The following is a 13,300-nucleotide window of genomic DNA, read 5'->3' on the forward strand; positions in this document are numbered from 1 at the left end:
AGATGAATATGAATATGATGGTAGCTTCACACTCGTCTGAAATTTAAAAATTTACAAAGTCGATGTGTAAAGACGCGATGATCATGATTTTAACGACGTGTACTCCTGGATGTGTGCTGTAATTATACCAGAGACATCCCCATCGTCTATGGTTTGATCTGCTGTCAGTTTGTGGTGACGATTTCAGATAGTGTCAAACAACACGCACAGAATATTTAGTAATTTACAGATTTCAGGAAAGCCTAAACAATGAAGTCAACGAAGGAATTGGCAAGGTAACTACATTGTGTGTATTTACCCATGGAAATATCACCGACGGTGATACTTCCATGGTATACCACACTACCACTCATCTTCAAACTTCTCATGGAGTTCATGTGTGTATTGAAATGATATACATGTAGTTATAATGTATAATCCCTCTTAGAATGTGTCGTGTTCCAGGGAGGAAGTAAACCTTTGATTAGGAAGCTAGTTTTTGTTCCGAAAAACACCTGAAATTTCAGCCATTCTCCTGTTTGGAACAAAGGCAATATTAGCACTGTGTGTATATCATGGTATGTTGCTTTCCAAATAGGCTGTAGGTACTTTCTATCACATCCTGTAGTCTACATCAATCAGTGAAATTATAATTTCGTACATTTTAAATACTGCAACAAGGTAAATAATCTTTCTTTTCAATCATGTTATGAAGATTTCAATCTTTCCATATCTTATTAAGTGGTTTATTTCGACTTTATTCTAAATATCATAATTAATACTTTTTAATTCCTTTCAACAGGCAACTTGGTATTTTAAGGAAGAGAGCTACAAACAGCCAATCAGATAGAGCCATAAAGAAAACCAAGAAATCAAGTATGAAAGTTTAAAACCGTTTCAGCTGAAAAAAACAAACAGTTATCAAATAATTTAAGTGATGAATATTTCAATTGTCAATTCGATTGTGGAAATCTTTTATCAAGTGATTTAAATAAATGTAAGACACTCTGTTGTCTGCATAGGACTTTCAGTTTGATATTAGTATACATTGTCTTAGGGATGATCGCACAATGTTGCACAAGCTCAACAAATGAACATCGTTTGTTTAGGTCAAAGCCCCCTACCCTAAACGAACGTTCACAGGTGCAATTGATGTAAAGTAAAACCATGATTGTAAACACATTAAAATACTACCAGAAACCCAGCAACATGTCTCACAAATTTGTATCAACTTATCAAGATCTCAGTAGTAAATACAAAAGCTTTTATCATTGAAGGAGTGAAAGTTTTCTGTCAAAATGTGGTTAGAACTTAGAAGTGCGAAAATGAAGTTCAGCAATCGCATTGATGCCAGACCCCCTCCTCCCCTAAATGAACGAAGTTTGCTTATTGAGCTTGTGTGACATTGTGTGGGTTACAGAGACCATCTTTAGCAGACAGATTTTAATCCTAAATGCTATAACTGATAATTTTCACTTCATTTTCAGATCAGATTTTTACTTACTTAATCGTAATTGATTTTGAGTCTACATGTTGGAGAGACAAAAAAACCATAATGCAAGAAGTTAGTGAGTACAGTGCATGTGTTTTATTCACATTTTTATTTAGTTCATTTCCATGACAACTTGTTTAGTTATTGAATTGTGCTTTAGGCAAATCAAAAGTGTCCATCTGTCAATCTTTTTTTGTGTGTTTAGAAAAAAATAATTTGTATTTACTGTTAAATGGTGTATTAATATCAGCAACCCACCCCCCCCCCCCCCCCCCAAAAAAAAAAAAAAGAAGAAGAAAAAAGAGGGGCTATAGGAATGAATTGAGTCCCTCTCTGTCATGTGTGTCTGTGTGTGTCCAGTGTATCTCTGCCACTGTAGATTAGTATAATTATTGACCTTATTATAGTCACACCATAAATTGTTTTATCAGAAACTTCTCTTACATAGTAATAATAAAATGACATAGTGTGTGTAAAATGTCTACAATATTTAAATAGGATGAATTGATGTGCAACAAAATATTCAAAAAGAAATAAACTAACAAGGGCACTAATTTACAGTACAGTTAGTGTTGATTTGTAGGGTCAATTTATATATATATATATATTTTACTGTAAAGCTAGATATTTTCATTACTACAAAATTTTGCAATTTTACAGTCTTCAGCTAGTTCTCAAAGACTAATTTTTACTAACCACCAGACTGGTACATTGTGTTCATGTACAAGAAGGCATTTTAGTCACTAAATATTTTTGTGGGGTTTTGTGAAAATGTCCAGGTTTACTTACTCTGCTTGTCTAATTTCTTGATAAAACATGAACTTTTAGGTGTGTTTCCCATCCCATTGTTTCAAGATGGCAAAATCAGTCACTAATTTATAATTTACCTTACCTGTTTACAGTTGAGTTCCCAGCTGTGTTACTTAATATGACCACTGGTGAAATAGAGGCAGAATTTCATACATTTGTTCAACCGCAAGAAAATCCTCGTCTGAGTGAATTCTGTAGAGAATTGACTGGAATATCACAGGTGAGTCTATTGATTACTGGTACTCACTGTGACACTATCTTTCTCTGGATATATTAACCTGGAAAAGTTACAGTTCTTGTACAGAGTCTATAACAAACATGTAACACACTTTTCCAGAGTGATTGCACTAACCAGCTGTTTATTGTTGTCATGGATTTTCATAGAGGAATGCATTCAAGTTTGACAATAAACACAAAGTTAGGGGGTCTTTTATATCCCTTTCTTGCCTTTTAATGGTTTAGAAGCTGTGAAACATTCTTAGGAGAACACTGGCATTTGAAGTAAGCTTGTCTTGTAACAATTTCAATTGAGCTTACAACAATCTAGTGCATATATAGTGGCCCTATTGTTCAAATATTGAAAATATAGTTTTAACTTAAGGAACAAAATCACCAAAAAACATGTAATTCAGCTTTAGATCTGTGAGGTTCATGTTATGTTTTCTATCACCTGAAACATTTAGTTGAGCCTCTGTGATATTTATTTCACTTATAACGTTCTATTCCGGTTGTTTTCTACTACTCCTACTACTCCTGAGTGCTACAAGAATAACAAGTCATTGAATATTGATACAATTCTTATTGATTAGAAGTGATAATTTATAACACAGACCCTGAATAGTTAAAATAAATATTTCAATCAAGGACTCTTTGTCTTAATGTTTGTATTGTTGTGTCAGCATTTCATTTGAAATAGACTGTATTGATTGAGGATTTGTTTTGAATCACCTTGATGTGTTTTTATTGAAAGGAACAAGTTGATAGCGGAATGCCACTGAATGTATGCCTTGATGTGTTTTTATTGAAAGGAACAAGTTGATAGGGGAATGCCACTGAATGTAAGCCTTGATGGGTTTTTATTGAAAGGAACAAGTTGATAGGGGAATGCCACTGAATGTATGCCTTGATGTGTTTTTATTGAAAGGAACAAGTTGATAGGGGAATGCCACTGAATGTATGCCTTGATGTGTTTTTATTGAAAGGAACAAGTTGATAGGGGAATGCCACTGAATGTATGCCTTGATGGGTTTTTATTGAAAGGAACAAGTTGATAGGGGAATGCCACTGAATGTATGCCTTGATGTGTTTTTATTGAAAGGAACAAGTTGATAGGGGAATGCCACTGAATGTATGTCTGAGTCAGTTTACAAAGTGGCTGAAGAAATTATCAGAAGAGAAACAGATTAGTTATCACCATGGAGAAGATGAAAGGAATCTATGTACATTTGTGACATGGTCAGGTGAGTCAAAGTTATTTCTAAGAAAGACTTGATTTTATCAGACTTTATAGAAAGATCTATCTATCTATATATATCAACGATATTTATCAGAGTCTGTCTGTCTGTCTGTCTGTCTGTCTGTCTGTCTGTCTGTCCGTCTGTCTGACATTGTAAATCACTATTCAGTAATATCCCTGATATCCCTTTGAAATCAGTATGACATTATTGAAAATGTAAATGTCTTGATATTGATGTGTACTTTACATGTCTACAGATTGGGATTTGGGTGTATGTTTGCACTATGAAACCAGGAGAAAACAGTTACGTAAACCAGTAGAACTGAATAGTTGGATTGACCTCAGAGCTACTTACAGGGTGAGTAAATAATAGTCTGTTTGTCTGTCAGGGATTTGACTGATTTTGATGTACCAATCTAGTTACTGCAGGCTAAGTGTGACACTGATTTATCATGTGTATACTGCTTCCATTTTATTTGACTTTAACACTGTCATGTATTTCCCACTAAGTGTGCTGCCAATGTGATACATTTTACTGCCTGGTTGCTATACTAGTGTCACAAATGAAGACATTAGATGATCTAAATTTACACCTACAGAAATTCTACGAGAGGAAACCCAATGGATTGAACGGTGCACTACAAGACTTGGGGATTCATTTTACAGGCAGGCAACATTCAGGTCAGTATACTTTCATTGATTATCCAACACTTAGTGTCAAGTACTCACCTAGAATCAATGCTAGTATGTTGTTCTAGAGCTAACACTGCTAAGTAGGGTGAAATATTCATATGTTACATTCACACCAAAAATAAAGAGGTACAAACATATATATCGTGAAGTACACAGGATGATTGCATCAGACAAGGGTGCCCCTCAAATACCCCTCTTACAGAACATTAATATATTAGTTGAAAATAATTACTACCTAAGTAATTCTGAATATATTAATATGATATAATCAGATTTAACTATACAATTTTGAAACTGTTGATAATATGTTCAGTTACGCAGCATTTTCTCCACGTTTTGCTAACTGATAAATGATGTTTGTATCTAAATCAGAAGCCTCCCAAGGGGATCTGACATTGTTCAGTTGTAACTTACTTAGTATGTAAATACACTGTAGCAGCTAGGTAATACTAATTATTTAGCTATTATTATTATTTATTATTATTTGACTTTATTTAAACTCGATAGACTGTTGAGTCAAAGGCTCTTCTCACATAGTGTTGAGATAAAAATATACAATATATACATTAAAAATACCAAGAATTAAAAATACAAACGAATACAAAAGACAGTAAAATGGCAAAAGCGAGAAGAATAACAAGACGACTACAGAACTAACGAATTTTCTAAAAGATTACATTTACATTTATGTTTAAATGACTGAAGAATACTGGGATAACTCTTAACAGTACTTCAGCCAAGGTAAAGACCTGCCAAACTTTAGTGGCATAGTTTATGTAATCTTAAAGCTATTTTTTATCTTTGTATTCATAGGATTGGATGATGCTCGTAACACAGCAAGACTGGCTTGGAGGATGATTTGTGATGGCTGCACTATGAATATTACAAAGTCTGATAATAGGGTCAGTAGAGGAATTCATTTAAGATAGCTGGTCTATTTCTACATGGTTATACATAGCTGGTCTATTTCTACATGGTTATACAGAGCTGGTCTATTTCTACACGGTTATACATAACTGGTCTATTACTACATGGTTATACCATTTAAGATAGTTGCTCTATTTCTACATGGTTAATATACAATTTAAGATAGCTGGTCTATTTCTACATGGTTAATATACAATTTAAGATAGCTGGTCTATTTCTACATGGTTATACATAACTGGTCTATTTCTAAATGGTTAATATACAATTTAAGATAGCTGGTCTATTTCTACATGGTTATACATAACTGGTCTATTTCTAAATGGTTAATATACAATTTAAGAGAGCTGGTCTATTTCTACATGGTTAATATACAATTTAAGATAGCTGGTCTATTTCTACATGGTTATACATAACTGGTCTATTCCTAAATGGTTAATATACAATTTAAGATAGCTGGTCTATTTCTACACGGTTATGCCATTTAAGATAGCTGGTCTATTTCTACACGGTTATACCATTTAAGATAGCTGGTCTATTTCTACACGGTTATACCATTTAAGATAGCTGGTCTATTTCTACACGGTTATGCCATTTAAGATAGCTGGTCTATTTCTACACGGTTATACCATTTAAGATAGCTGGTCTATTTCTACACGGTTATACCATTTAAGATAGCTGGTCTATTTCTACACGGTTATACCATTTAAGATAGCTGGTCTATTTCTACACGGTTATACCATTTAAGATAGCTGGTCTATTTCTACACGGTTATACCATTTAAGATAGCTGGTCTATTTCTACATGGTTATACAATTTAAGATAGCTGGTCTATTCTGAATGAATATACCATTTAAGATAGCTGGTCTATTCTGAATGAATATATCATTTAAGATAGCTGGTCTATTTCTACACGGTTATACCATTTAAGATGGCTGGTCTATTCTGAATGAATATACCATTTAAGATAGCTGGTCTTTTCTGAATGAATATATCATTTAAGATAGCTGGTCTATTTCTACATGGTTATACAATTTAAGATAGCTGGTCTATTTCTACACGGTTATACCATTTAAGATAGCTGGTCTATTCTGAATGAATATATCATTTAAGAAAGTGAGACTGTTTCTTATTGAAATAGACAATTTAAGATAGCTGGTCTATTTTAAGATGACTACCAGTGTTGCTGGCAGAATATTTATTATGGATTGAGTTGTGATGGTTCAAATGTTTAAATCAATGTAGTCATGACCCTGTTATGTACATTGCACCTCTACACTTGACTTTGAGTTTGAAAGTACACCACTGAGGTTTTAACATTACAAATGTAAATAGGTGTGCATTATTGGTACTACTTGTACAGTGCATTGAGCATATCATAAAGTGTCACAAAAATGTATATCATAGTAATTATTATTATCATAATCATGAAATACACTATTTGCTGTAACTTGTTTTTATTTTAAAGGGGTCATTGATAAAAAAAAATGAACAGCAAATTTGATTTCTTCATTTTGGGTCTAACCCTTCCGATCCCATGCAAACAAAGGAAGAGTATTTTATATTTAACAGTCCTCAGGGAGAATGTAATGTCATTTTTAAAATTGAATTTTTTGTTTTGTATTGTCAAGGTTTAAGATTGAATAAAAGACATTGTTTACCTATTGTAGCTATGGTTACCTATTGTAGCTATGTTGTAGTTCCTGTTAGAGGTATGACTTCATTATGAGACCTACATAAATGAAATATTTCCATTTCTATCTTTCTTCCAGACCCCTGACTCAAAGAACTTAGCCCACATTCCATCTAAAAGTGTGTATTGTGGTAGAGGCCCATCTGGTGTCCAGTCAGTCCATACAAAGACAAACAGTAGAATAACACAGACATTGACAAGTACAGTTAGGGAGTTAGGTATTAAGAAAACACCTAAATCTCAGTCCACAGAACAACCTACAATCACACAAAATAATCACATCAAAACTCAGTTTGTGTCCCAAGATGATGAAATTTCTAGTTCTTACGTCGATAATTGGAAAGACTTTAATTCTAATCAAGATGAAAACAGCAGTGATGACAAGGTCAAAGGTCAGAGAAATATTATCACACCAGCAACAGTCATTACTAATATGGAGAACACTATCACAGGTCAAAGGTCACACATGTCCATCAAAACAACACTTGGAAAGAGTAATTCAACACCAAAACAAACAACTTCGGGGAATGAATTTAAAAAGAATGTATATACAGCAGTGTCAAGTCAAAACAAACACAACACTGTCAAGTGTTTTAGTACTAAATACGGGAAACTAAGCAACCAACTAATTTCAACAGAAGTAGCACAAAGTTCCTGTGTAAGAGTTACCATGGATACGTGTCAGCGAACTGGGTCAACAATCACTGACGAAGATAACACAAAGAAGAAAAATTATGAATCACCAAATATACAAACCTATCGAACAATATCCAATGTAGAGCCAAGTCCTCTCAGTAAACAGTCATCAAATATCAGTAATACTTGTAGTAAAGAAACTAATAGTGGTCAATTCAAGACACCCCTTGTCCCTGCCAAAAGACCTACAAATATGTATAAAACTCCTCAAGCTGTTAGTAAATCGAGCATGTTTACAACTCCCCAAGCTGTTAGTAAATCTACCTTGTTTAGAACTCCTCAAGCAAGTCACAATAAGCCAGTAATGTTAATGGGTAGAGTTACTCCCCCATTATGTCAATGTGGTCGTAGAGCTAAGAAGAGAACTGTTATGAACCCTGGACCAAATCAGGGAAGGGGATTTTTCTCCTGTCCTACAGGAAGAGGTGGTAGTCATGCAAAGAGTTGTGGATTTTTTCGATGGGAAATTCCTTCATCGTCTAGGTGATAGGTATAAGTCATCTTTGACAGTGCTCAAAAAGCCAGTAACCATGATATAGACATACCGTAAATATAGAGCAGCCAAACCAATATTGTATTGACTGCTCCTAATTGATGCATGGTGTCTCAAAACCAAATAAAACATCAAAGCCAAGTGATCAATCCTACAAACTACTGGTTTACATGATTGGTATGCAATGTTTTAAAGTAAGTAGAATTTGGTATTCAGTAAACAAATATTTGTGTGTGTCTTTATGTACTTCTCTTTCTGTTTGCTTCATGAAATATCATTAACTTCTTACACAAGTGGCATTAATCTATTACATTGCTGGTACACAGATTCTATGTGGTAATGCTAAGATACACAGATTCTATGTGGTAATGCTAAGATACACAGATTCTATGTGGTAATGCTAAGATACACATTCTATGGGGTAATGCTAAGATACACAGATTCTATGTGGTAATGCTAAGATACACATTCTATGGGGTAATGCTAAGATACACAGATTCTATGTGTGGTAATGCTAAGATACACAGATTCTATGTGGTAATGCTAAGATACACAGATTCTATGTGGTAATGCTAAGATACACAGATTCTATGTGGTAATGCTAAGATACACAGATTCTATATGTGGTAATGCTAAGATACACAGATTCTATGTGGTAATGCTAAGATACACAGATTCTATGGGGTAATGCTAAGATACACAGATTCTATGTGGTAATGCTAAGATACACAGATTCTATGTGTGGTAATGCTAAGATACACAGATTCTATGTGTGGTAATGCTAAGATACATTCTATGGGGTAATGCTAAGATACACAGATTATATGTGGTAATGCTAAGATACACAGATTGTGTGTGGTAATGCTAAGATACACAGATTGTGTGTGGTAATGCTAAGATACACAGATTCTATGTGTGGTAATGCTAAGATACACAGATTCTATGTGGTAATGCTAAGAGACACAGATTCTGTGTCGTAATGCTAAGATACACAGAGATTCTATGTGGTAATGCTAAGATACACAGATTCTATGTGGTAATGCTAAGATACACAGATTCTATGGGGTAATGCTGAGATACACAGATTCTATGGGGCAATGCTAAGATACACAGACTCTGTGGTAATGCTAAGATACACAGATTCTATGTGGTAATGCTAAGATACACAGATTCTATGTGGTAATGCTAAGATACACATTCTATGTGGTTATGCTAAGATACACAGATTCTGTGGGGTAATGCTAAGATACACAGATTCTATGGGTTAATGCTAAGATACACAGATTCTATGGGGTAATGCTAAGATACACAGATTCTATGTGTGGTAATGCTAAGATACACAGATTCTATGTGTGGTAATGCTAAGATACACAGATTCTATGTGTGGTAATGCTAAGATACACAGATTCTATGTGGTAATGCTAAGATACACAGATTCTATGTGGTAATGCTAAGATACACAGATTCTATGTGGTAATGCTAAGATACACAGATTCTATGTGGTAATGCTAAGATACACAGATTCTATGTGGTAATGCTAAGATACACAGATTCTATGTGGTAATGCTAAGATACACAGATTCTATGTGGTAATGCTAAGATACACAGATTCTATGTGGTAATGCTAAGTTACACAGATTCTATGTGGTAATGCTAAGATATACATTTATGCAAGAAATTCTTGCATATGATATAGTGTAATTTGCATTTTAAATCTCAACACAAATGCTGAATATCTCATCAACTGTTACTTAAATTGAAGATTTCATATGTGATATGTAAATGTGAATCCATGGAATGATAGATTTTCAGTTCATGGGTTCAACTTTGGGATGACAAGAAATGATATAATAATTGTAACTATTTGTTGAAGTATATAAACCAATAAACAAGATCTGTTTATCTTGTGGAATTACATCGAACGAACATCATTCTGTCATCTCGTGATATTGGTAACTGTGGAAACACAAACATTCATTTACGACGTACATCCACAATGATGACAAAACTAAAATGACTTTGTTATTTGATTTATTCAATATAATTTAAAATATGTCAAGAAGACTTAGGTGAAATCATCTCACCAGAAATGAATATTGAAAGATGTTTTAAGATTCTGAAGACAATGTGATAAATATTTATAATGACAATAAACAAAAAGATTGCACATGAACTTGAAGGCTGACACGGTAGTAACATACCAGTAAGTTGTGTTTTAGTAAGTACTTTTAATTACATCATATCTGTATGCTATTCTTTTAATGCAGTTTTCTATGACAAAGTTAAGAACTTTGAAGGTTTGATGTAACATGTTAGTGCTTAAATCTGTAAAGAGAGTATTGCTGTTGAAAGAAATGTAATGAAAGTACACATCCATCAAATACTTATGACAAGAAGAGGAAAAAAACTATTCCTAAAACTATTCAAAAAAAAGACTTATTTGATGGTGATTTAGGAGAAGTATGTATTCATGTATCAGGTATTGCAACTTTTTGTGATTGAGTGGTTTTTCAATCAATGTAATTGTGTTAATTATAAACATCTCCAGGTTAGGGTATACCTATATCAGTAAATGATAATCATCTAAAGTAAAATAACACCACAAATTACCATATATACAGAGTGAGGACCTCTTCAATACAAGGCACCCTAACCCACTTATATTAAACGAATATGTGCATCAAATTTGCACATACTTAGGTCCCCTTATTTTGATCCCAATATTAGAAGAGTGGCAATACAAACACAGCAAACTGTATGCTGAACTGTCCTGTTGTGTAGTGATGTGTTAATTGTATTTGCAAGATCGATTTAAGAAAATTTTCCCTGTTCCCCAATTTTATGTTGATGTAGCAAAATGCCTGATATTATTGCCAAAGTGTAAAAGTAAATAAATCTGATACACACTGAGTATGTCTCATTCTTAAAATGTCTATTTTTTTGAAATTTACAATTTACAATATGTAAAGGCTATCAAAGGTGACCAAAGTTTGCACAATAGTTTATAGACCATGCTTTTAATGACAAGATGAACGATGATATTTTCTTTAGTATAGTTACACAATTATAATCACTTGCATAGGGTAATATTACAATACATGTCAAAAGGGTGACAGGTGAACAGAATCCACCGTTTGTGACAAGTCATATCAGTCGTACCCCTGAGGAAATAAATGTAGAAATTAGACACATGTTAATTACCTCCAGACTTTATCATGTTGATTTCATTACTATAAATTGAATGTGTAGAAGATATAATGTATGGACAATACAGCTGATTTACATAATATTTGACAACTTGGAAACAAAGTTCTTAAAGTGTAAAATACCTAAAGTAAGAATCCTGTAAACCTGTGTTTTGATTGATTGATAAAAATGCATTTATACAGCCTAAATTGAGATAATAAAACTATGGATTCATTTTAATATACTCCTTAGTGAAAACACCCTACTTGTATGCTATCTATAATTCTGGATACTTGTGTATCTGGTCTGCTTTCTCCCAAACAGGTACACTTGAAATCAGTATTGAAAGATTTTACTGTTGGCTACAATTGGTTAGTGTTTGGTACTGGTGGTTACAGTTGGTTATTGTACAAGTGGGAAGACAGTGAGTGTTTCATTGTGAGTGAGTGAGTGAGTGAGTGAGTGAGTGAGTGTGTGTGTGTGTGTGTGTGTGTGTGTGTGTGTGTGTATGTGTATGTGTGTATGTATGTATGTATGTATGTGTGAGTGTGTGTGTGTGTGTGTGTGTGTGTGTGTGTGTGTGTGTGTGTGACAAATTCATTGTTATAATTCTTACATCCTAGCTGTTCCCTTCTCCTGTGGTGATGGATAACTCAGAATTTGATTAAATTATAATTTTATATGATGTAGTAAAATTCGTGTGACAGTAATTTATATCATGTAATGTAACATTTGAGGTGCTTTTGCTATGACCCTCCCTTCCTGAAACATAATCTGTTTTTGCCCAAAGTTTGGTGAGTATACTACAATGTGCATCGTAAGCGCGTCTGTTGAGTGACCTGAAATATTTACAGTAACTATTACGTCATAATTTCCTTCTAATGTGCTCTTTGACAGTTTAGGAGGAAAGCATGTGTTGCATAGATAATAGAGCTGACTAGATCAAGTTGGTCTCAAAGTTTGAAGATAATCCATAAAATGTGATACGAATCTGAATCTGAAATTCTTAATTCCAAATACTAGAGCTACTATATACAATGGTTGTATTTTGTGCGACTCTCACTTATGTTTCATGTTCTTAATTATGCTAATGTTTTTGTACCCGTTGAATTTACAATAATGTGTTTTATACCTTATTCCACGAAACATGCTGACTGAACACAACTTTGTACATCTGTTCTGCGTTAGTGTAATGAGTACAACACATCTGGAAAGGCCATTGCTTTGGTTACTAAGCAACAGCACAGCTATCTAGTGTTTGATTACCTTACGTTACTTTAGCTTATCTTAGCTTACCTTACTTTTACCTTACCTTAGTTTACCAAAGAGGAAAATAATAGAACTTCAAATATCGTACATATTGATGAGAAGAAATAGACAAGTTAAAATGTGGAAATTGAATCCATTTAATTGAAATATGGGCACTCTGAGTTAAAGACATTTAGAAAGAACAATCGTGTGGCCCAACATTCTACAATAAGCAGGAAGACCTCAAATATCAAACGGAAAAAAGAGAGAGATGTGAAAAAAGACAAACATGTGAAAGATATAAAAACATTGGTTCTATGACTGTGGTTTAATCTGTCGCTAGCTATAAAATTAACAAGTTAAAAATATGTTTGTGTTCTACAATGTTATTGTGGGAAACTTCGCCAAAGTACAATGTTAACTTACTATCTACAATTTAACAGCTAGGTTACCGCACCGACGGTCGTGAAGTTGCTATAGTAGTACTAGCATCATGATAAAGACACCTACACAAGTGAGGATGTAGATCTGTAACTCATACCACTATTATACAGTAGTCTGAGAATATAGCAACCATCACGAACGCCTGTGGTCACGGTAAGAGGTCATATTCTTCACAGTCTCAATTTA

General features: G+C 33.8%; 1 protein-coding gene across 1 annotated transcript; it reads left to right on the forward strand.

Annotated features, from left to right (window-relative positions):
* The first annotated feature begins 69 nt into the window (after positions 1-69).
* Positions 70-8,230, forward strand: LOC144434847 (ERI1 exoribonuclease 2-like). Its single transcript, XM_078123361.1, has 9 exons — positions 70-275; positions 782-855; positions 1,467-1,547; positions 2,374-2,501; positions 3,600-3,741; positions 3,995-4,095; positions 4,337-4,418; positions 5,244-5,332; positions 7,127-8,230. Exons 1-9 carry the CDS (start codon positions 250-252, stop codon positions 8,228-8,230), a joined length of 1,827 nt encoding a protein of 608 aa, XP_077979487.1. The 5' UTR covers positions 70-249.
* Positions 8,231-13,300: the final 5,070 nt, after the last annotated feature.

Source organism: Glandiceps talaboti, chromosome 5, assembly GCF_964340395.1.
Source record: "Glandiceps talaboti chromosome 5, keGlaTala1.1, whole genome shotgun sequence".
Classification (NCBI taxonomy): Eukaryota; Metazoa; Hemichordata; class Enteropneusta; family Spengelidae; genus Glandiceps; species Glandiceps talaboti.

Coding starts and splice junctions, on each gene's coding strand:
- LOC144434847 (XM_078123361.1), top strand. CDS start 250: ATGAAGTCAACGAAGGAATTGGCAAG. Junction 4,419..5,243: donor TACAGGCAGGCAACATTCAG/GTCAGTATACTT, acceptor TTGTATTCATAG/GATTGGATGATGCTCGTAAC. Junction 5,333..7,126: donor TTACAAAGTCTGATAATAGG/GTCAGTAGAGGA, acceptor TCTTTCTTCCAG/ACCCCTGACTCAAAGAACTT.